The sequence below is a fragment of the Scylla paramamosain genome, chromosome 21 (assembly GCF_035594125.1).
Source record: "Scylla paramamosain isolate STU-SP2022 chromosome 21, ASM3559412v1, whole genome shotgun sequence".
In the NCBI taxonomy this organism is placed as follows: Eukaryota; Metazoa; Arthropoda; class Malacostraca; order Decapoda; family Portunidae; genus Scylla; species Scylla paramamosain.
Window position 1 is genome coordinate 10,263,267 of NC_087171.1, and position 25,000 is coordinate 10,288,266.

At 44.1% G+C, this 25,000-nt stretch overlaps 1 protein-coding gene across 1 annotated transcript; it reads left to right on the plus strand.

Moving 5' to 3' along the window:
• Positions 1–6,275: 6,275 nt before the first annotated feature.
• Positions 6,276–16,426, plus strand: LOC135110985 (zinc finger protein 628-like). The gene is made up of 3 exons (XM_064023792.1): positions 6,276–6,681; positions 13,594–15,237; positions 15,393–16,426. The coding sequence occupies exons 2-3, from the start codon at positions 13,613–13,615 to the stop codon at positions 16,336–16,338; spliced, it is 2,571 nt and encodes an 856-aa protein (XP_063879862.1). The 5' UTR covers positions 6,276–6,681; positions 13,594–13,612; the 3' UTR covers positions 16,339–16,426.
• The last annotated feature ends 8,574 nt before the right edge of the window (positions 16,427–25,000 follow it).

A 25,000-nucleotide genomic window follows, 5' to 3' on the forward strand; every position in this document is an offset into this window, starting at 1 on the left:
CTTCAATGTCATCTGATAGTATCCCCTCCTTCATGTCACTCCCCTTCCCGCCCCTACTCTCCGCTCGCCTCTCACCTCCCATTCCCTGCCATTCACCTCACCTCCCCTTCCTTCTCTAAGCTCTCACCTTCCTTTCCCACTCATCCCCCCCTTTAATACTCCCCTCCACCCCTCACATCACCTCCCACTACTCCACTATTCCTGTCCCCTCGCCGCCTCTCCTCCCCTCCCACGCTCACATGTTGACAATTCTATGAAGATTATCAATACAATGACTTCCAGTGCCATCCTCTCTCTCTCTCTCTCTCTCTCTCTCTCTCTCTCTCTCTCTCTCTCTCTCTCTCTCTCTCTCTCTCTCTCTCTCCCTCTCTCTCATATTACGCAACTTTTGAGTGCTTGTGAAACTGAATGGCAATGAAATGGAACAGGTGTGTGTGTGTGTGTGTGTGTGTGTGTGTGTGTGTGTGTGTGTGTGTGTGTGTGTGTGTGTCAGTGGGTGTGTGTGTGTGGGTGGCGTAGGCGTGGCGCGTGTCGGTGGCGTGGGTCGATTATATCAGGCGTGACGTGTGGCCGGGCGGTATAGCAGGAGGTGAGCTTAGGGAAGAGGTAAAGGAAACAGGAATCGACGACGACAAGAACATATAACAACAGTAATGCTACAACAAGAACAGAAATACCAATGACAAGAACAACAACAATTACTATAAGTACTTCTACTACTTCTGTTTCTACTGCTACTACTACTGCTGCTGCTGCTGCTGCTGCTGCTGCTGCTGCTGCTGCTGCTATTACTGCAGCTGCTGCCGCTACTGCTACTACTGTGAAAGGATACTAATTATGATATATATATATATGTATATATATATATATATATATATATATATATATATATATATATATATATATATATATATATATATATATATATATATATATATATATATATATATATATATATATATATATATATATATATATAACAAATAAGATTATCATTATCATAATCATCATCAGCAGTAGCATCAATAATAACAACAGCACCAACAAAAACAACAAGAGCAATAATACTAACTACAACAAAAACATCAATAATAACAATACTAATAGTGATAACAACAACAACAACAACGACAACAACAACAACAACAACAACAACAACAACAACAACAACAACAACATTAATATTAATAATAATAATAATAATAATAATAATAATAATAATAATAATAATAATATAGTAATAATAATAATAATAATGTTGATAATGCGATAAAAATAGCATAAATAACATTAATTTCAATAAAATTTCCTTTCACATTTCCCTTCTCTGATAATTATTTGTGTATTTTATCATTCTTTTTCCTTTACTGGAAGAGCTCTTACGGATGTTTCGTGGAAGTGTGGAGGAGGAAGAGGAGGAGCATGACGAGGAGGAAAATGGGAAAGAGGTGTTTTTTCTTCACTCTTTATTTTTCAGACTATCCTAGCAGACGCAAGACTAGGGAGAAAAAAAGGGATATGGTGGTGATGGTGGTGGTAGTAGTGGTGGTGGTGGTGGTGGTGGTGGTGGTGGTGGTGGTGGTGGTGGTGGTAGCGGTGGGTGGGTGGGTGGATGGGAGGGGGAAGACTGGCTGGCGGCGGCTGATGCATGAACGGAAACGTGTGGGCGTAGGGAGGGAGGGAGGGAGAAAGGGAGGGAGAGATAAAGAGGGAGGGAGGCCGTGGGTGGCATGGTAGGGTGGTGGGAGGATGGAGCAATATGGGAAAATGTGAGATGTGTGGGTGTGGGCGTGAACTGACGAAGACGACGAGAAGAGCGTGGGAGTGTGGGAGAGCTACAACTGACGAAAGACTAAAAAGAGGTGGAACGTTGAGCTGTTTAGGACAACGAGGAGGAGAAGGAGAAGGAGGAGGAGGAAGATCTGGGATGGGGCGGAGAGGTGGCACTCGAAAATGTAAGGCGTGGGTGGCGCGTAGATGGCACCGAGTCGGGCGGCGGGGCGGGACGGGGCAGGACGGGACGGGGCGGGAGTTGGGCGAGAGCGGAATAGGGCGGGAGGCTGTGGGGTGGAGCAGATCTCGTTACAGGGAGGCTCATGTCGGTTCCGCCCACACCACACACACACACACACACACACACACACACACACCTGCTCTACTTATGGTCATACGAAGCGCTAAAGGAGAGCAGCGGCGAGCGTCCCTTCCATCCTTTTCTATCCGCCACTGCGGCATAAGCACCCTGAAAACAATAACAATGGTCTACAAACGACGGATCGTCATTGTACATATGCAACTGCCGCCTGACTGAGAGAGAGAGAGAGAGAGAGAGAGAGAGAGAGAGAGAGAGAGAGAGAGAGATACACGCGAGTTACTGATAGCAGCCATGGCTAGGTCAAAGAGCCGTCTAAGTAGACTACCCACCTACACACCCACTCACTCACTCAACAGCACGCACGCACACGCTCGTTATACCAGACAAACCGAGGATGACGCCTCGCGTCTACAGAACACTCTCACGCTTACCTGGGAACATTTTAAAAACTTCAGAGGAATTATCACAAACTTCGTGCTTTATTTCATTATAGGACCCTAATAGGCATTTAATGATGAAACAATAGACAGAGTAGGTGGAGGAGGAAGAGGAGGAGGTGATGGGAGTTCAGGGTGTTAAATGAGAAAAGAACAGCGGTTGGGATCTGCTTTTTAATCTTTCTCTTGCCTGTGTGAATGTGTGTGTGTGTGTGTGTGTGTGTGTGTGTGTGTGGACCGGACGGGAATGAAAAGGGGCGGAGTGGCAGCAACGTTGCTACAGTGTCCACCTCAGTACTGGGAATGGTTCAGGAGGGAGGGAGAGAGCGAGGAGGGCTGGAGATGAGTGAGTGAGGGGAAGGGTAGCAGCAGTGGTCGAGGTGGAGAGTGGCCAGGGGGTGGAAAGGAAGGAAGGTGAGGGTGGCCAAGGATCAGAGGGGAGGAGGGAGGGGGAAGGTGGCCTTGGTGAGGGGTGAGGGGGGAGGGTGGCCATGGTGGGGGAAGGGGTGAGGGTGACCACAGCACCCAACCCTCAGAGATGCCTCTCATCGATCCACGGACCATAGCACGCGGTCGAACCTTCACCTGAACCACACTTGTCCCTCACAATTCCTCCCTCTCTCTCTCTCTCTCTCTCTCTCTCTCTCTTCTCTCTCTCTCTCTCTCTCTCTCTCTCTCTCTCTCTCTCTCTCCGCCCACACGCTGACACTCACAGCGAGTTCACTCAGTCCAGTTTTACTACAATGAACACGTGCGCGCAGACACAAACATACGTAAGCACACACACACACACACACACACACACACACACACACACACACACACTCAAGCGCCTCTGCCTCGGGTACCACGCACTGCTGTTAAGGAAGGCTGAGAATCTGTGCGTACCTGAACCTTACGTACGGGATAAACATGAAGCGTGTCACCTCGTCGTAACCTTTACTCTTGATGGAGGGGAGGTGCAACCCGCAGTGTGTTGCTTCCCCCTCCACCTCCCGTCCTATCACCGCCACCACCACCACCACCAGCACCCTCATCACACCACCCCTTCATCCATCCAGGCGGCAGGTGTGTTTGTGTGTGTGTGTATGTGTGTGTGTGTGTGTGTGTGTGTGTGTGACGGAGGGAACTAAGCGGAGGGATCTCTCTCTCTCTCTCTCTCTCTCTCTCTCTCTCTCTCTCTCTCTCTCTCTCTCTCTCTCTCTCTCTCTCTCTCTCTCTCTCTCTCTCTCTCTCTCTCTCTCTCTCTCTCTCTCTCTCTCTCTCTCTCTCTCCACCTGCGGCATCCACTCACACTTGTACACATCTTATTATGCAGCCACTTTTTTTTAGCACTTTCCCTGTGACGGGGACAGCAATGGGACAACCTACGGCTTGACGCCAGGCACCCGGGCAGCCCAGGCACCGTCCTGCAGCAGCGCGGGAGGTAACGCTCCTGCTTTATGACCGCGAATGTTTTGCATAAGTTGCTATTGTTGTTGCCGTTTTGTTGCTGCTGTTTGATGTGACTGCCGCCGCTGCTGCTTGTTGCTGTTATTTTTTGTTGCCGTTAAGGTTGCATGAACGCAGATTAGGTGGAGATATACAGTGCTGATGGCTCGTAATCAGTCTCCTCTGTCTTGTCTGTGTTAAGCTCACTAATGTTTAGTCTGCTGAGCCTCTCTGATTTACCTTTTGTGTGTGTGTGTGTGTGTGTGTGTGTGTGTGTGTGTGTGTGTGTGTGTGTGTGTGTGTTTGGGGTATCCTTGATAACCCACCGTTTCAACCGTCGGAATAAACACGTCGCCAGCCTCCCCTCCTCCTCTTCTTCTTCTTCTTCTTCTTCTTCCTCCTTCCTCGTCAGGACCCTTACCACCCCCCACCCCACATCCACTCACCGACATTTATACCTATTCTGACATCCACCCACGTGTTCCTCCCCTTTCCTCCCCCACCGCACCCACCCACCCACATTCTTCCCCTCTCCTTGCGTCCCCTCACGCCCTCTCCGCCTCTCCTTCCTTAGACACTCAACTCAGAGCCCTCTACTTCACAAACATGTTACTCTCCTCCTCATTATAGTTATTCATATGACCTCCAAGAAGACTCTGGCTCTCCTACTCTCCTACTCCGGGCCGGCCTCGTGCACGCTCCACCTTCACGCAGAGAGACGACTCCCCTCTTGCCACGCCCTCTCCTTTCTTTAGCATGGAGCAACCCACTCCTCATCATCATCATTTTACTCCTCCTTCACCTCCTGAGTGTTCCAGCCTCTCTCCATTACATTTCTCTCACATTTCCTTCCTCTCCTCTTCCTCCTCCACAATTTCTTTTCCTTCACTAATGCTGAGTTTTATTTCAGTGAGTGAACTAATCTAATTTTCATTTTAAGTGTGTGTGTGTGTGTGTGTGTGTGTGTGTGTTTAATGTTAATTCAGTCAAATCCGCAAAGCTAAAATCCGCCGTCACAAGCCAACGGCTTTTTTTTTTTTTTTTTTGTGCAGAGGCACCACCAAAAATGTTTTCCAGTCCATTAAAAGCGTAAAGCCAGTCACAATATAACAGCGTCACCCTTTCTCCGGGGGCCGCGCCTGTCCGCGTGGTGGCACTGAGAGACAGGAGGGCGAGGGCGTCAGGGCGGGTGAGGGGCGTCAGGTGTGGTGTGGTTACAAACGAAAGAACAATGACGTAACAGGGAGCATATGACTGTGTAGAATAGATGAATGTGAAGAGACGCACAGTGTTACAGTTGCCATGTAGCGAGGCTGGCGTATCTGTGGTGAGTGCGCTTTCATGGGGAGACTAATGTGGTGGCGGGCCTGGTAGGGGAGGGAGCAGCAAGGTAGGGCTGATGCACGGGGACGCGTATGATGACGTGCACTATAGCAGGATACAATACGAAACATAGATACATATAAGGTAAACTCAGCCGCACTACACGAAAGTTGCTGTGAATAGACAGATACAAACTTTTCCTCAAACACTTTTCCATTTTTTTCTAAGCCTACTCGTCTTCCTCTCGCGTTATGTAGGGAGAAGAGGGCCGGTGTGAGGGAAGGCTCAAGTGTTCCTCTATACACACCTGCCTGGTGGTGGCCGCTGAGGGCCGCGTGAGGGGCTCCTCGTCCCTGGAGGGATCCTCATCCACCAAGACTTTGGTTCTCATTCAGACCCGACAAACAAACGCTCGGGAATGTCAAGTGTGCTCGGAAGTGGAATAAATTAAAATAGCGTGTCATTTGATCTATTTTTTCCTTGCTTTCACCTGCTCCACGTGTCGCGTAGCCCACTCCCTCCCCTCTCTCTCCTATCAACCTCCTAATCTCGACCGCTCAGCTTCAGCAGCCCCACAGCCCCACCCTCCCAGACAAAGGTGTAGTCGGCACTCAAAGTTCGTAGAGTGGAATGATTAGCTACGCCAGTCGGCACCACTTCCGATGACATCCAGCGCCAACAATAAAATACCGACCTCACCCCAGCGGACGCAACAAACACTTCAAGACAACTTCAGACGGCTGCAACACACACACACACACACACACACACACACACACACACACACACACAGAAATGTAAACATGTCATTCGTCTGTGTCAGAGAGAGAGAGAGAGAGAGAGAGAGAGAGAGAGAGAGAGAGAGAGAGAGAGCACCCCTTCACCCACGCAACTAAGTGGTGCGGGTGGGAGGGCGGATGGGCGGGCGGGCAGCCAGGCACCAGCACACTGAGGCGGTAGTGGTGGCGGTGCGACCTACCACCTCCACCAGTCCCCAACACCTTGCCGCGGAGGGTGGACGGAGGCCCCGCTCCCTCGCTCCCGACCGCTGGGTGCTGCTGTTGCAACCACTACTCGCTCGCTCAGCCGCGCCTCCCATTCAGTGAAGATTCAACCGTTGCTCACAGTGTTACTTCCGAGACGTGACTGACTGGCTGCCACACGTGCGAATGGTGAGCGTAGCGTGAAGTGTCAGCTATGCAGCGCAGGGATAAACGTTCCTAAGATGAACTCACGGATTGATGGGCTTTAGTAGTGTGTAACTATAAGAGTTGTGGAGCAACGTGGTAGTGTGTCGCTCATTCGCTGCTCCGAGGACGCCACTTGAGACTTTGTACACCGTCAGCAATAGCGGGTCCTGCTGGTCCCCTCTACCTCCCTTCTTAGCACAGAGTGGTAAGTTGAGTGAGACAAGTTTTCACCGCCCTTTCCCTTCCCGCCTCCCTTTCACCCTCTTCCCCATACATAACGAGATCGCTCTTGTTCCCCACACACGTCTAGACTGATGCAAACACAGGATTAACTGGTGATGTGATCTGAACTAGTGCTTGAGGTGAAATCAGTAAAATCTACATGTTATTGTTAAACGTTTCTTCCCCCTTCACGTACATCCAAGTCCCTTCGTGTCTGTCAGTTTACGTCACCTGATGCAACGATCAAGGCAGGTAATTTCGAGTTATGTTTGGTCAAGCGAGAGAGGTGAGCTATTAGTGCATTCGGGCCTGACCCAACACAGCATGCAGGGCCCAGCCACCTGTCGAGTCGCTCCCTGAACTCCTTCCCACCTGTCCCGCGGAAATCTCCCTTCAAGGCACATCACCAACACTTTAAATTCTCTCTCTCTCTCTCTCTCTCTCTCTCTCTCTCTCTCTCTCTCTCTCTCTCTCTCTCTCTCTCTCTCTCTCTCTCTCTCTCTCTCTCTCTCTCTCTTTACCCACATTCAATGTAACTTATCGCAATCTTATATGGGCCAACATATCTGATGTTGTTTGTGCATCCACTTGTGTTCTCTCCTCTACTACGCCAATACAGTAGCAGTATCTTGACTTGGGTCACTATTGCAATTTCTTCTCCTCACACAGCATGCATTTTCTTTGTATCATTCATGTATAAGAAGTGTAAGTCAATCACACACACTGGAAATCAACATCAAAAGAGCTGCAGACGTTCTGAGTTAAGTCACAGACGCGTTTGCCATCCGAAGACCCATTCATTCACTAGTGGAGAGAAGTGGAGAAGCGTGCCAGGATAGGGACAGATCACCAAGATCTTACCAACTTTTAGTAACGAAGACATCAGTGTGATGGTACAAGACAGTGAAGCATTGCCACACACACACACACACACACACACACACACACACACACGATGGCACAGAAGCTTCAAAGACAATTAACATCCTCGTTTTAACGTTAGGAAATGGTAATAGATATAATTGTTGTTATTGTTGGTAGTAGTGCAAAAAAATAGTGGTAATAGCTGTGGTTACTGTGGATGTTTGTCGATGTAAGTAAAAGTAGTTAGTTATGGTAGTAGTAGTAGTTGTAGTAGTAGTAGTAGTAGTAGTAGTAGTAGTAGTAGTAGTAGTAGTAGTAGTAGTAGTAGTGCCAGTGGTGACTTCTGATACGATAAGCCATGGTAGAGGAAACAAGTTTGAAACAATATTTCACTTGGCCATCATACGAGAAAGAAAAGGAGACGCATAACAAAACCCAGCACAACCCAGTAGATTAACACACACACACACACACACACACACACACACACACACACACACACACACACACACACACACAAAACTAGGAAATTTTTCACGAAAAGTAATTAAGAAAAACAATAAGATAAGCTTTCAGGAAAAGATCGGAAAGAGACAACTGGAGAGTCGGTTAGTTGACAGTACGCCACTATAGACTCTTATCCACCTTCCCTATCCCCTAACTCCCTCCCACTCCCTCCTACGAGTACACCCTCCCACCACTATACTGTTCCTACGCAGATCAAGGGTCTTGTGGGAGGAGTCTCAAGCAAGGGGAAGAGGAGCAAGAGGCGCAGGAGGTGGAGAAAGAGGAGGAGGAGGGGTAAAGGGGGATAAGTTGAGGGGAATGCCAGGTCGTATACCAGCAGACACCCTCTCCTCCTTGCTCCTTTCCTGCGGCGCCAGCAAAGATGATGCGTGAGAGGAGCAGGTGAAGTGGTTGAGTCTTTGTGTGTGTGTGTGTGTGTGTGTGTGTGTGTGTGTGTGTGTGTGTGTGTGTGTGTGTGGTAATGTTCCCTCGCTCTACGTCGGTTGTCAGTCTTAATACTAGGAAGATAGGGAAGAGACGACATCTGATCAGGGCATTTATCTGCAGAGAGAGAGAGAGAAAGAGAGAGAGAATATCACATCATGAGCTTCACAGACCATTTCGTTCAGCCATCAAAACTAGGAGAGCATAAGCGACTATTAAAGAACACTAAGTAATCCTGCACGCCAGCACAGAGCCTTGAGTGCGTGGAAACGAGGCTACGGGGAGGGAGGAGGGAGAAGGTGGCGACGTAGGAAGGTGAGAGCTGCGGGGGAGGAGAGGAGTGGGAGAGGAGAGAGGGGTGGCAGAGGGAAATGCAAGGTCTGACAAGGACGAGAAAGCTGGCCGCGAGGGGTGACGGGAAACACTTCTTCCAGGAGGGTAGGAACGGTGGCCCTGGGCTGAGGCTGCGCGAGTGTCGGGGAGGACGGTGACGAAGGAGCAGCACGCGCTTACCATTGTGGAACTTTAAAGGACTTAGGCAGTGTGCTCTTTGAGATTTGGGGGTTCAGGAAACGCCATGCATGTGTTGCTCGTCTACTCTCTCTCTCTCTTTGAACTCAACTACTCTCACTGCCCCCTAATGATCATAAAGGACTAACATTCAGATACAGGTTATTAACATTCGTATCGGGGTGTGAAAGATTACAATTGGCGCGGTAACAAATGCGACATGGCCACCGCCGCCTCGTGGGGCTGAGGCACGACCCGCGGCTGTAACTAGTCCTCCGTGACACAAACGCAGGCAAAAACATTTCAGTACAGCCCACAAAGAGACCAAAGGGCGGGAAAGAGACGGTAAACATCAATTTTCCGTTGCCCACACTTTTATCTAAGCTGCTCCTCCTCTTTTTTTCCTCGAGTCTTCCCACACCCCATACCTAGATTTCCCCGCCTCCCCAGCAGTCTATCAGACCTCTCAGCCACTCGCTCATAAACACCTGAACTGTCCACCCTCTCCTCCTCCTCCTGCATTCCCCCCCAACACCTTCACCCCCTCCATCCGCTCGCTCCTCGCTTACCTCTCTACCTCTCTCCACCCCTCCTTATCTCCCTCATCCCCTCTCCCAGTCTCTCCTTTCCTCTGTCCCTCCCTACCACCTTCCCTCATTCCCTACCAGCGTGGCCTATCACTGGGGGTTTCCAGCGGATGTGAGGTGCCCTACCCAGTCCTGCCTGCCTCATTTGCTTCCACTGCCACCTGTTCTCACGCACACCCTCACGCTTGCTCAACACCACCCACACCCACACACCCTCACCACCCACGGACACCCGCCTGCGCAACTACGCTACATCTACATTACAAAACGCGCGTCTCGACACCTACGCTTCCACCCACACCATCCACCCATTCACACCTGCCCACGTCACTCATCGCTCCGCATAACACTAACGAACAATAACGCCCACTCACGACGTCATCCAAGCCAAGTAGGGTAGTGTACATGGAACTGAGGACTATATTAGCCCGGCAAACTTTTCCTCCACGCAGTTGTTTGACGACAACTATGGCTATGAATGACGACGGGCGCGGGAGGCTCCGACGCTCCCGCCCCACCGTCCCCTCCCGCCCCCTCAAACACAACGTGATGAATGAAGATGGATGGGAGCCGTGGCGTAGGGAGCGAGGAGGGGTGGAGCGGAGCGGCGAGGCTAGGCTAGAGATGCGACACCCACCTGCCGCAGGGACTCTAGGAAACACCAGCACGCCCTAACCTTCCCTGACGCCACCCCAACAAATATAAATTCCTCCTGAGCCTTTCCCCTTCCCTCCTTCCAGGACGTGATTGTGGGGTCCCGGAGAGGAAGGGAAAGATAATGAAAGCGGGGAAGGATGGATTAGGGTTGGCTGGTTAAAAGAGGAGGAAGAGGAGGCGGTGGTGGTGTAAGAGATGAAGGAGGAGGAGGAGGAGGAGGAGGAGGAGGAGGAGTGAGAAATCTTAGAAGGGAAAGCAATGCGGAGATGATGACGTAAAAGCTCAGAACGTAGTAAATATAATAGTAAAGAGTAGCTGTAGGTTAACGAGTGGAAGCATAATAAAGTGTACTGCACTGAATGGGTACAACAGGATTCCTTTTGGCCTTCGTTATAGGCGACTCAGTGGACACAAAGATATGAACGCAAGTCGGTATCCCTCGCAATCATCGCCTTCCACTTGTGACAGGAATATTAAGATGAAAGTAATGGCGAAACATAAATTCCTTGAACAGAGAAAAGGAAAAAAAAAAAAAAAAAGGCACTAAGTAGAGGAAAATTATGATTGTCGTAAAGGAATTATGGGAGTTTTGGCAGAATTTTAAATAATAATGAGTACATATTAGGAAAAATGTAGTGCAGAGGAGTTTATGTAGCATTTATCCATGAATATAATTTAGTCGCAGCCAGGTAATCTGCACTCAGGTTCACAGTACTTAGTATTTTTCCTCAACCATGAGTCCTCTGATCCGCTGACAGTCTCCCCGCTAATGTTCATATTCTTAAACATTTCGTTGTCGGCTTATCGCTTACATTCAAACTGTCATCATGGGGAGTTATGTAAGTTTTCAAGTGTATTTTCATGATTCTAGTGGATTATGTATCATAAATTAGAAAAAGTACTCATAAAAAGACGACAAACCATCTTTATGGCCTTTGAAAATAGTCGTGATGGGAGAGTGAAGCACTTAAGAATATGGACCTAAAACCTGACAACTAAGGACAGCGGGAGTGAGCGGTGCATGAAGACTAGACGTAACCTTCTTTAATCAGAACTAGGTGAAGCGAGACTCCCACAACTAGAACATGGGTTTAATTAACAATGAGTCTGAAGTAGCTTACATAACACGACGAGGCTGCAGGAACGCGTTGAGATAGCCTAGGGGGAGACAATGGGTAGTGCCGTATCAGTGGGTTCAGTGGGTGGGAGGGCCGCGCTATCGCTGGTGGGAGGCAAGTGTCGAGGGGTGGAAGGGAGAGGCGGTGGGAGGGACGGACGAAGGGCGGAAATACGTTGATAACAACCCACTTGATTGGTGACACATTGTTGGAGTGTCGTTTTCGTCATCACTCCACCCTCCCACACCTGATATAAGGCCCCCTCTCCTCTCTTCTCCTTCCTCCTCCTTTCTCCTCCTCATCCACGTTGCTCACTCCTCTTCCACAACTGCTTATCGGGTCTTTCCCCTCCTCTTCCTGTTTCTCTCTCTCTCTCTCTCTCTCTCTCTCTCTCTCTCTCTCTCTCTCTCTCTCTCTCTCTCTCTCTCTCTCTCTCTCTCTCTCTCTCTCTCATGTCTGTTATACTCTGCACGGCCATACCAGTAGTAGTAGTAGTAGAAGTAGTAGTAGTAGTAGTAGTAGTAGTAGTAGTAGTAGTAGTAGTAGTAGTAGTAGTAGTAGTAGTAGTAATGGCAGCAACAGCAATAACATCAATTACAACAATAGCAGCAACAACAGCAACAACAACAACAACAACAACAACAACAACAACAACAACAACAACAACAACAATAATAATACTGACTACGTAAAACATCGTATTTCATGATCTTCCTTCACACACACACACACACACACACACACACACACACACACACACACACACACACATACATAAACACACACACACACCTACTACCGAACAGTTTTCAATAATTACTTAAGTAACATGTGTCACTCAACGTTGCGCAGTAAGCGTTCACCACAAACACATGTACCATGTTACCCTGTCCTCCGTAGTTAGAGTTCGTAAACCAGAAAAAAAAAATATATATATATATATATATATATATATATATATATATATATATATATATATATATATATATATATATATATATATATATATATATATATATATATTATTCCCATCCTCCCTACAGTTCCCTTTATTCCACGCAGTGATGGCACCTGGAACCATATTCTAAAGCACTTAGCCATACCTCCACAACATTCAAAAGGCTGTAGTAGAAGTTACACATGTTTATAAGGGTGTTTTTATGGTTCTAATGACAGATTAAAAAGCTTTACATATTATTAACAGGAGAAACACTCTTGAGAACCCGGATAATCATCTCTGTGGCCTTTGAAAATAGTTGTGGTTGAGAGGGCAGAGCGTTTCTGAATACGGGCACCTGCTCAAGGCCTTCCCCCGGTGTCCGTGCCCCGCTGTTTGTCTTCACGAGGCGATCAGCTTACCCTCATCCTTAGCTACGGAAAAGTCTCAGGCGTCGCCACACCGCACTTAGCAACTTCGTAGTGGCAGTAAAAGGAATATGACTCATTACACACACACACACACACACACACACACACACACACACACACACACACACACACACACACACACACACTCATACATACACACATTTTCCACGGTTTTGTATAGTACATGCATTTACACCATTACGCTTTTTCGTTATTTGCATAGTACAGAGAGAGAGAGAGAGAGAGAGAGAGAGAGAGAGAGAGAGAGAGAGAGAGAGAGAGATGACGGGACTTACGCGGTGGGTAGCTGGTCATAAGAATGAGGAAGGAAATGAAGCAAAGAGAAAGGTTGTGTCCCGCCTTTTGATTTCGTGGCTGGGCAGTGAGTGGCTAGGAGCGAGGGACGCTGTCTGCTGACATAGAGAGCAGCCCGAATCCTTGCGTACTGAGTGGAGGGAATAAGTTGTATTGGTGACAAACAAGGCGTCATTTTCACAACGCTGAACATGTGTGAAGGTTAGGCGCCCCTGACACAGCTTGCTGAAATATTGAATGAACCCCACGGTCCTGCACGTTTGTGGGAATGAGTGTGCTTTACGAGAGCGACTTCATACATGTGCGCACGTGTGGGGCAGGGACGGCTTGACTGCAGGTGTGCTAAGGGTGGTGTGTGGAGGCTGGTATTTGTGTTGTAAACCGAGGAACGGTGTCTTATTTCCGGATGTCATAGAGCATATGTTGTATATATTTTAGAATTTAATCTTGTTCATTGATTACATTACTCGTTCATAATCAGTTTCAAAATTATTCCCTGATTTAAAACAACATCCCTCTTTTCAGATACAGTGACGTGGTGAAGATGAGGACCAGCGACGTAATCAACGAGGCGGCGGCGACAGCCGGGGTGGGCACCGGTCTTCTGTCTCTCAGTGGCGCCGTGACGGCCAACTCCGGCAAAGGCTCAACTTTAGCTGACGTTTCACCAGGTCTTACTTTTGACCTGTCAACCTACACGAGGATCGTGCAGCAAATGGCTTCCAAAATATACCCCTACGATCCGGCTGCCGTGGTGGCGTCTCTGGCCGCTCTAGGCCCTACGTCTCACCTGCCTCTAGCCCTCACAGCCCCACACGCACTCTCCCTCACCACAAAGAACTTGGATAGCGAAAAGGCCAGCAAGATAGCTGAGTGCCTACTGCCCGGTAGTGGGCTCAAGATGGGATGGCAGCCTGAAAATAAATCTGATAAAAAAGTTAAAGAAGAGGATGGAGAATCTGCTCTTGATCTAAGAACTCAAGGTTTAAAGTCTTTGTATTCATCCTACAGACGAGCCTCCCTGGATGATATTAAACCCAAAGTCGTGGAAGACATATGGGTCGAAAATGACATTCAGCTAACATGGACAGACTCACGCGTGGCTGCTTACAATCCAGCTCAAAAACTTTTTATGTGTGTGGACTGTGAGTGCGTGGGATTTCTGTCCCGTGTAGCAGAGCACTGGCTGGGCGCCCACGCCAACCTGCGCGTCTTCTCCTGCCCCAGGTGTCCGTACACATCCGCATGGTCTCGTTGCGTGAAAATGCATCTCACGCGGCAGCACAACGAACAGTTCGCCGACACCAATATGTGGAAAGAAAATTCAACACTTATGGAGGTCACTCGGCTGATGCAAGAACTGCGAAACAAGGTGGAGAACAGGATCGATTCCAGCAACACTTTGGCAGATAAACGATTTTATTGTCCGCATTGTCCCTACGCCACTGACAGACGTGACCTGTACACGCGTCACGAGAACATCCACAAGGACGACAAGCCCTTCCACTGCTACCTTTGTTTCAAACAGTTCAACAGAGCAGACCACGTAAAAAAACACTTTGTTCGTATGCACCCTGAGTCTGAGTACGATATTTCCAAGATTCGTAAGCAGCCAGGCAGTGGGCGAAGTGCTGTTCGCTCACCTCCTTCTCCATTAGTGACGTTGTCCCAAGAAGCCTCTGCACCACCACCGCTGCCACCGCCACGGGTCATCACACCGGTTCCATCTCCTCCCACTGCTCCTTCTCCAGCGCCGTCTCCACAACCCATGACCCCGGAAGCACCTATGGCAGACATGGGCCCAATAAGTGCTCCCTCAACTCCCGAAGACTGCAGTCCAGCCTCTCCCGGGGCCATCGTAAACTTGGGTGTGGGGCTGAGCATGATATCTGGCATGGACAGCCCAGAACCTGGTCGTGGAAGGAGACGTGGAGACCGAGCGTACACGTGTCCTTACTGCCACTGGGCCGGCAGTGACAACTGGTGTCTTAAGCGACACATGAATACTCACATCAAACCTTTTGCATGTGTCATGTGTGACTACAAGGCGGCGAGGGCAGAACGGCTCTCCACACACGTCTGGAAGGTGCACAACAAGAGAATCTGCAACAAGTGCAACTTCCTGGCCGAGACACAAGAGCGTCTGTTGGAACACACTCGAGAGGAACAGTAAGTTGTCTTAGTACATGATATCAACATATTTCCATTTCTGTTAAATATATATTTAGTATACAGAACAAGTACAAGGCAGTAAAGCTGCCCAAAATGTATCCTTTTTTTTTTTTTTCTTACAAACACTAATCTCTTTTTTGTTCCATCCTCAGCCACAACAATCCGTATTCACGTCGCTACATTTGCTCCTCCTGCGTGCTAACCTTCGACACCCGGCCTGCCCTGGAGACTCACCAGCACCTCTGCCACCCCTGCCTTACTACCTCAGATACATCCACCGGTTCTCCCATCCCACCAGTGCAGGATGTGGCTCATGATCTATCCATTCGCAGTGAAAATCGCTCGCCGCGACAGGCCTCGTCCCCTCTGGTATGTCCCGTGGATGGTTGTGGCCACATGGTGGGCTGCAGCAGCTCACTGGCAGATCACATACGGGAGGATCACGGAGGTGCTGGTGGCTCCAGCTGTCCCCACTGTGGGTATCAGCTTACCCACGATGAGTTATCTAGGGACCACTGGCTTACTCATCACAATGAAGTCTGCGCTGCTTGTGTCCATGTCTTCACTGCTGTATATGGACCACAATTGTGGAAAAAAGTCCACGTCCGCCCCAGCTCAGTGGAGAGTCCTCTGGACGCGATTGTCACGGGACTCAATCGGAAGCGCACCGCCAATGACGGCTCGCCCGCCGATTCATCACTGGAAGGCCCGCTCTCCATCATGACATCACTCTCCACTGTCCACAGGGACTCACCATCACCAGGATCTGACACACAGGACACAGATAGTGAAAGATTCTGTAAACGCTCAAGAAAACAACGGTGCCCCAAGAAAGTCATCACAGTGGCAGAAGACTCAAGCAATGGCTCTTCTCTCAACACGACACGTAAGCACAACTCCATGAGGTTGCGACGCAGGGCAATGCTCAACAGACCAGGCTTCGTGAGCCGTCAGTGTCACAAATGCCCTCGTCGGCCAGTCTTTGCTTCCCGTGCTCGCCTTCAGCTGCATGTGAAGTGGAGTCATGGCAGACGCAGTGCTGGGAGACGGAATCCTCCGACAGAAAGCACTTCGTCTGCCACTGTCTCAGTCCACTAGGGGGAAGATTGCCATCTCAACATAACGGGTAACCAACGATGTGTGTGCTCTTCACTTATTACATTTTCTACACATTAGGCTCTCAGAACTCATTGCTCATGAAGTAATTGTGTCCAGGACCAGCAGATTGTGCAGCCTTGATGCCAGGCTGGTTGCTGGACACAATGGCCGTAAAAAGGGATCTCATTTCCCGTATTCTTCAAAATGAGATAATCTCAATATTATGTATCAGTGTATGATAAATTATTGAATTTTCCCCAATTATGTATATTCTTGTACAGCAACAAACTTAGACGTGCACCGACTTTCGGCTATTTAGAGTTCTCGAGTACAATATTACCTCACAGGAAACTGATATCTTAATAGCCTCAAGTCACCAATGCAGAGATTGTCAGGGATGTGAGTATTGATTATCCTCAATATGCAAAAGAAAAAAAATCCTGAAATTAGTCTAATGTAAGAGGAACAGACTGATGGTGTCAAAAGTTGCAGATTTAGTTGTACAATTTTCATTGAATTTGATCTATATAAATTCTTTGGTTGTGACATACACAAGTGACTCCTCTGGTTGTGTCAATTAACACAGCCATTTCTTATAATATGGTAAGTAATACCAGTCCTTCATCTTTGCCTCAACACTTTTCCTCCCACCAGTTCCCAAACTTTATAATCTCAGTCTAAGCTAAGCACATAATACATGGTGTTAAGACACAGCTTTTCTAACTGTAACTCGATACCTCATGCCAAATGAGGAGTTAAGACTAAGACTATTTGCCTTCCACCTGTGCGGCACACTGCTGCTGCTGCTGCCGCCAGGGAGTCCAGGCTCCAGGGCCCCGAGCCTCCTCATGAGGAGGCAAGGTGGGGCTCTGAGTGCAACCATTTAGTATACACAAGCATCCCTCTCTGTAGAGCTGTGAGAGATATTTTAGCATTTAGGTACACTATAATAGAAGCTCAAAATCTTTTTTTTTTATCTATTTCATCTTAGGCATTTGAAAATAAATAGACCATAAATGCATAAGGTATCTGTTAACAAAATGGATTAAGATGAAACTTTTTTGCCTCTCACCTTTCATCTTTATAATGCTGTGCTTATAGCCCATTCAAAGCCAAAGATTTTATTGATTTATTCTAGCATTGTGATTTTCCCTCGTTATGCTACAACTTACGTAATAGTGTCTGTGATTACTGTTGTGAATGGAATGTCTGTTACTTTGCATCACTAAGTCATGTTTGATTAGGATCTTAGTCTAATCTGTTCATCCTCAGTGACTCTAGGCCAACAATCCAGTGCATTTCATTATTATTGTTGTTGTTATTACCATTATTATTATTATTATTATTATTATTATTATTATTATTATTATTATTATTATTACTACTACTACTACTACTACTACTACTACTACTACTACTACTACTACTACTATTATACTATTTTTTGTTATGCCTTGGCCTTCTAGTCAGATTGTTGCCAAAGTTTACCCATTTACAGTTTCAATGAGATGTTAATAACCCAGCCATACTATAATAAAATACTGACCAAACATCTCTGGTGCTAACATTAAACTTTTTTAGAAGTCCTTTACCTAATAAAGTCTATATGCAATTTTCAAAAAGTAAGGAAAACCCTCGTCTTAAAAAATGTTTTGTATGTTGTTTACTTTTTTTTTAAGATATGAGGAATAAACAATTTGATTACAGAGGACCAGATGCCCTAGTGTTGTTTCTGATCATGTAATTCCTTTGCTAATAAATTTGCTCAACCTCCTTCTACACTATACAAATAAACAGTTTTGTAGAGGTCTTCTAGTGCAAACTGCAGACACACCATACATTGTTACTTGTTTGTGCCACAGTTTAATGGCATATATGTGGCTATTGGTAAAACATAATTGCAAGCCATAATGGGCAGAGATGGAGGGTTTACCTTGACTTTTATAAGCTTTATGGGTAAAGAGGGAAAGCATGGAGGCTCTGGGATAGCTTTCAAGGTGTAGAGCAGGATATTTGTCTGCATCAAGAGTATCACATTATTTCATTCTAAGTACATAGCATGCTGGGTCTCTGGTAACTCAGTGGAGGAAAAATGTGCTCAACAGGTATTGTGCCTAAAGCCATTTTGTTATAAAATCTTGTACATACCTTTTTGTGATTTTGCAAGCAATAGTATTTAAACACAGCTCAGGACTGTAGTTGTGAATGAATTACCTAAGGGATGTTAAATGAGGATGATGCTTAAACATACTTGCTTGTACTTAAATTATATTCTTGTACTACTAAACATGGCTTTGGTATCAGCCTGAGCTGACACAAACATGTGTGAAGCCTCATCCTCAGTGAAACTGGGAATATTAAGCGCACTGTAGCTTTTTAAAGTTCTGAAAACTTCAGTGGTGCAAAAATAGTACCTGGTAATATATTATAGGAAATAGAAATATGGCAGAATTCAGGGGGAAACATGAATATTTTTTAATTATCTTAGACATACATCACAATTCAGGTGCAAATGAAAGATGTACATCTTTCATTTAAATAGAAAACATTATTTAAAAAGGAGCTGTTCCTCATCTCCCTGTATATTCATAATTTCCCTTAACATGAAGGACGGCCTATGAGTTATTCCATTTACACTTAATTATGCAGGTTTTTTTATATCAAAATGCTTGGAAAAGAATGTGAGCACTGATGTTAATTCCACATTTGAAATAAAATGTACTGCTGCCTTTCATCTAAAAGTTATTTGCAAAATCATGAAAGTAATTACATGTATGAATATTTTTGTCTCTAATATGCACATCCTTGGCATGTTAACTGCATGGGAAAAGGGAAGAATCAAATATAAATAGCATATGTATATACGGGACTATATGTTTTGGTTGATTATCCATGCAGCAAAACAGTCAAAGAATAAGCATAATGTAGGCCACTGTAGGTACAATGCAACTTTTCTTTAACTCTGGAGTAACCAGTAACTCAATGGCAAATTATTTCAAGATCACCATGATCTTTGAGATATATTCCTGTTATACAAAGCTTTATTCAGTAATATGGAAAGTCAACTACCATTTAAGTTTTATAGTTGAAATGCCACCTACAGAATTAAGTGTAGACTGAGCATGAGCTTGGTACCTCACCATGGCTGGATAAAGCTTACAAATACACCTTATATAACTGTTTCTGTGTTAACATGTTTACACCAACCATTCCCTTAATGCCTTGAATTACCTCTTACTATTATGTACTTTTCATACCAATAAAATACATTACAAAAACCTCCTCCATTTACTGATCCACACACTCACACTCTAGAAAAGAAAATGCCTACGTACACACCAGGTTGACATCTACACATGTATACAAGATATCTGGAGATTTGTAAAGGATGTTGAGGAACATAAGGATGACTTTTCATTTCTTGGATAAGATATGATGGAAAAAATAATCACTATAAAGCCTTGACCAAAACTGGAACAAGTTTTAGTTGAATAGTCCCCCAGAAGAAAAGAAAAAAAAATAGAGAATGCAGTGAATAACAAGAAAATCTAATTCAAGAGCAAAAAAATCTAAAGAAAAGAATTGCTATTACCTGAAGAAGTAAGAGAAAGGAAGAGGAGACAATTTGAATACAGAGATGTGGAATAATTGAGGGAACACACATACACACACAGGGTGGCACCCCAAAAGAACAGGGGTCCTTTGAAGGTTTTAATGGTGAAGAAGGAGAACTAAATTATAGACTGCAGTGTAGAAAATTTTGTATATGGAATAAATGATGGACAAGTTATTGGAGAGAATAAAGACAATGGAGCCACACCAGAAGGAGACAGGTGAGGAGGTGGTGACTATTACAGCAAAGTTGATGGAAATGGAAGATGAAAATGAGAAGTTAAAGGTGAAAAATGACTGTTTAAAGAGACAAATAAAGGAAAAAGTAGAAACTGTTCAGAAGGGAAATGAGGAAATGAAGGCAAGTGTAAATGACGTGGAAATGGGGCAAAATAAGTGATTAAATGAACAAATTTGAAGAAGAATCACTAAAGAAAATAATAGAACAACAAGAAAATGAGAAACAAAACCTCAAACAGAAAGTGGTAAATGTTACTAAAGAAGAGAAAAAGTTAGTGAGAGACACTGTAGAAAAATATAAACAAGTAAATGTAATTGGTTTAAAGGAAAAGAAAATAATAAGCAGGATTCAAAGAAAAGGAAAAACCTGTTAAATAAGTTACTGAAGAAAGTAACGGATGAAGACAGCCAGGTAGTAAAACAAGTGGAAGAGTTCCATAGAATTGGGAAATATGAAGAAGAAAAAATGAGACCCATAAGAATAAGGTTTGCAACACAGGTACAAACAGAAGTAATTAATGGGTCTTGGAGGTTGTCTGGAGATAAAGAATATAGGAATGTATGGATAAACAGGAATATGATGAGATTGAAAGGTTGAAGCAAAAGGAACTAGTAAATGAGGCTAAACATAAAAACGAACAACAAACAGAGAAGGAGAAGTAGTTTTCTGGAGAGTAAGAGATATGAGAATAAAGAAATGGTACATCAAACAGTAAGTTTGTTATACTAATGTAAATGGATTAATGTCAACTAAAATGGAATTAAATGAATTGTTAAACAGAACTGTACCAGATGTTGTATTATATGAGACAAAATGGAAAAATGAATGGGGAACTCCTGACATTGGTGATGATAAATATGATTTATGGATGAAAAATAGAAGTGACAAAGAAGGAGGGGGTGTGATCATTCTGACTAAAAATGTGTTAAAGTGGACATGGTAATAAAAAGTGAAGACAAGTCTGAAATTCTAAAAGTGATGATTAGAAGTGGAAATGGAAGGACAATGAATTACGCAGGAGTGTATGTGCCACCTCTGACCAATGCTTGATGAAAAGAAGAGCATATAAAGATGTTGGTAGATGTGTTAAAAGGTCTTGAAAAGATAGCAATGGAAAGTAGTGATATAGTTATTGTAAGTTATTTTAATTGTAAGGAGATAAATTAGGAGACATTGACAACTACTGGAAGTGAGAATTCATGGAGTAATAGACTATTAACTGAGCAGTGGAAAACTTGATGACTCAGTGGGTTGATTGTGATACCAGATTTAGTGGAAGAGATAAACCATTAAGACTTGATTTAGTGTTTACCAAGGACATGGAAATTATTGAAACTACACTATGATAGTCCTCTAGGTAAAAGTGATCATGTGTTGATGGAATTTAATTTGAAAAATGAAAATGTAATCATTGATGAAAATTATAAGGTGAAAAGATTTAAATATAGTAAAGCTGACTTTGGAAAATTAAGAAAGTACTTTGTTGCTGTGCACTAGAAAGACATTGAAGATGCAGAAGATGCTCAGAAAAAATGGGATGAATTTATAAGGATATACAATTTTGCTGTGGAGAAATTTGTATCAAGAGACGTAGAAAGGGTAAAGAATGGTTCAATACAAAATGCAAAGAGGCTTGAAATTGTAAGTCAAATGCTTGGAAGAGATGGAAGAAGAGGAAAACTGAGAGTAGATGGGAGGAATATACTGATGTTAGAATTGAGATAATAAGAATGGAGAGAAAAAACTATGAAAGATATGATAGATAAGTGTATAAATGAACCCAAACTATTCTTTAGACATATTAATGGGAAGATGAAGAAGGAAGGAGTATCAAAATTGAAAGTTGAAGGAAAAATCTATGAGGATGTACAGGTGGTTATGAACAATAGTTTCAGATCAGTACTTACTATGGAAGGGGAGTTTGATGCTGGAAGGGTTAAGTTGGTGAGGAATATACTAAGTACAGTCCCACTCAGTTATGAGGAAATACTTAAGATGATGGAAGAACTTGATGTAAATAAAGCAACTAGTCTAGATGGAGTATCAAACTAGATATTGAAGGAATGTAGAGAACAACTAGCTGATAGAATCCAAATGAAACATTTGGAAGGAGATAAAGTTTTGGTAAATTGTCAATTTGGATTTAGGAGGGAAAGATCATGCTCCATGAACTTATTGTCCTTTTATTCAAGGGTACAGTAAAATCCCTCTCATCCAGCATTCGAGTATCCGGCAGCTTCAAGTATCCGGCACATTTTTCCCCTGAGCCTTAAAATCAATAAAAAATCAATGTGTACTCATAAAATCAATTAAAATTTCCGCCACCAGAGCACACTGCTTCGCGCCACCCATGGCCCACTGCACTGTGTTTACTCAGTGACTCAGTCCTGCGTGTGCACTGTTTATCGCCTGACGCCTTCATCATGTCTAATGTTGTAGAAAAGAGGAAGCGTGTTGTGCTTACACTTAAGCAGCTGATCAGATCAGCTGCTGATTAAGATCAGCTGATCTTTGTTATGGTAAGATGCGTGAGTGTAGGGTGGTGATTGTGGACATGATTTCACTTCTATTCAAGTATCCGGCATGTCGGCAGTCCCGTTGATGCCAGATAAGAGGGATTTTACTGTATTCGATATTGTGTAAGAGAGAGATAGATGGGTGGATGGTGTCTACTTAGACTTGAAGAAAGCATTTGACAAAGTACCACACCAGAGATTGCTATGGAAGATAAAAAATTATGGAAAAATTGGAGGAAGACTGCTGGAGTGGGTAGGGGATTATCAGGATGATAGAGAGATGAGAACTGTAATACAAGATAAAAATTCATCTTGGCTGAAAGTAACTAGTGGTGCCCCACAGGGGTCAGTGCTGGGACCAATAATGTTTGTAACACATGTGAACGACATAAATGAAGAAATAGATAGTTATATGACTTATTTGCAGATGATGGTAAGCTGATGAGAAGGGTAGATAATGTAAATGACTATGATATTGCAAGATTATTTAAATAAGATAAATAGATGGAGTAAATCTTGGCAAATGGAATTCAATTTAAGTAAATGTAGTAAGTATGGAGTAAGTATGTAGTAAGTATGGAGTAAGAGTAAGAAAAAAATACAATATCATTATGAGATAGATGGTGTGAAGTTAAAGAAGTCAAAAGAGGAAGTGGATTTGGGAGTAACAGTTACTGGAAATTTGACTCTGGACAGACACATTAATAAAATTACTGGAAAGACAATGAATTTGTTAAAGAGTGAAAATGGCATTCTCATATTTGGATGAAGGAATGATAAAAAAAATTAGTTGATTTCCATGATAAGACCAAGACTGGAATATGCGGCAGTGGTGTGGTCTCCTCATATAAAGAGGAATATTGTAAAATTAGAAAGAGTACAAAGAGCAGTCACTAAGTTGGTTCTGCAGTTGAGCAAGTTAACCTATGAAGAGAGATTAAGAATGTTGGAAATTCTACCCTTGAAAATAGGAGAGAGAGAGAGAGAGAGAGAGAGAGAGAGAGAGAGAGAGAGAGAGAGAGAGAGAGAGAGAGAGAGAGAGAGAGAGAGAGAGAGAGAGAGTTTGATAAACATCTATAGAATAAATGGTATGGAAAATGTGGACAAAAAATGTTTTATAAATTTAGACATACAGAGCACAAGGGGACAGTAAGAAGCTGAAGAAAGTTAACTGTAGAAGAAACATCAAGATGTATAGTTTTCCTCATAGAAGTGTGAACAAATGGAGTGAACTCGGTGAAGACATTGTCAATGCCATAAATGTCCTTGCTTTTAAAACCAAACTGGATAGATATAGAGACGGGATACTATGAGATTACTCCCCTCCCATAAACCACAACTAGGTAAATACACACACAAAAAAAAAAATGTTGAAATGGAAGATTATTGAATAAAGTGAGAAGTTTCTTCTTTCACATTATCCAGCACTGTCTTCTTTACTGGGGATTCTTTTCTTCCATCCATCACATTTACCATATTCACAAAAGTATATACTCTTTTGGTAATCTCACTTTTTACCATTCTTTCTACTCATACATGGCCAAACCATCTTAATGTGATAAGCTTGAGCACCCACATTCAACCACTTCAAATTTAAATCTTTAAATTTTTCTGGACACTGTTATACACACTTTTCTTACTTTTATCTTCCATCCTTTGCATACAACAAGCAATTCTAAAGTAATTAACTGTATCTGTTTATTTATACCTTTCGTTCTACACCTCGTTACATTCGAATATTGTAACTGTTGGTACAGTATTTTCATCACACAGACCCCTTTATATTTTCAAGCTTACTATCCTTTCCTCTTGTTTTGGTACATCATCTTATGATGTGTCTGATTATGACTATCACAACCACCTGTTAGAGATGTATAGTGTCTGGGTCTGGGACCAATTAATCCACTGAATGACATTCTCTATCCATGTTTTACACAGTATGGATCATAAAATAATGAGTAAAGCTTCAGTTGGACATTTAAACATCTGGCAATGAGTACCATCAATTGTCATTTGTATTCTTGCAGAACTAATGAACTGATCCTCAAATTCAGCAAAACATACACTGTTGAATTGTCAGAAAAAAATCCAAGTGGATTTTAATGTATTTTTCAAGTTAAGTCATTCAGCTAAAGGAAAAATTAAATATGTATTCAGCAGCTTATCTAGAATCAGCAACTTAGGCATCATTTGTAGGTAAAACAATTTTTATATATACAATAATTCATCTCAAAATGGGACACATAGTTAAAAATTAAAATCAGACAGGGATGCCTAAAGGTAACCAGCAAAA

Excerpts from the sequence above, each read along its gene's own strand:
- LOC135110985 (XM_064023792.1), top strand. The coding sequence starts at position 13,613 with ATGAGGACCAGCGACGTAATCAACGAGGCGGCGGCGACAGCCGGGGTG. Across the intron at positions 15,238-15,392 it reads GAACACACTCGAGAGGAACA|CCACAACAATCCGTATTCAC; the intron begins GTAAGTTGTCTT and ends TTCCATCCTCAG.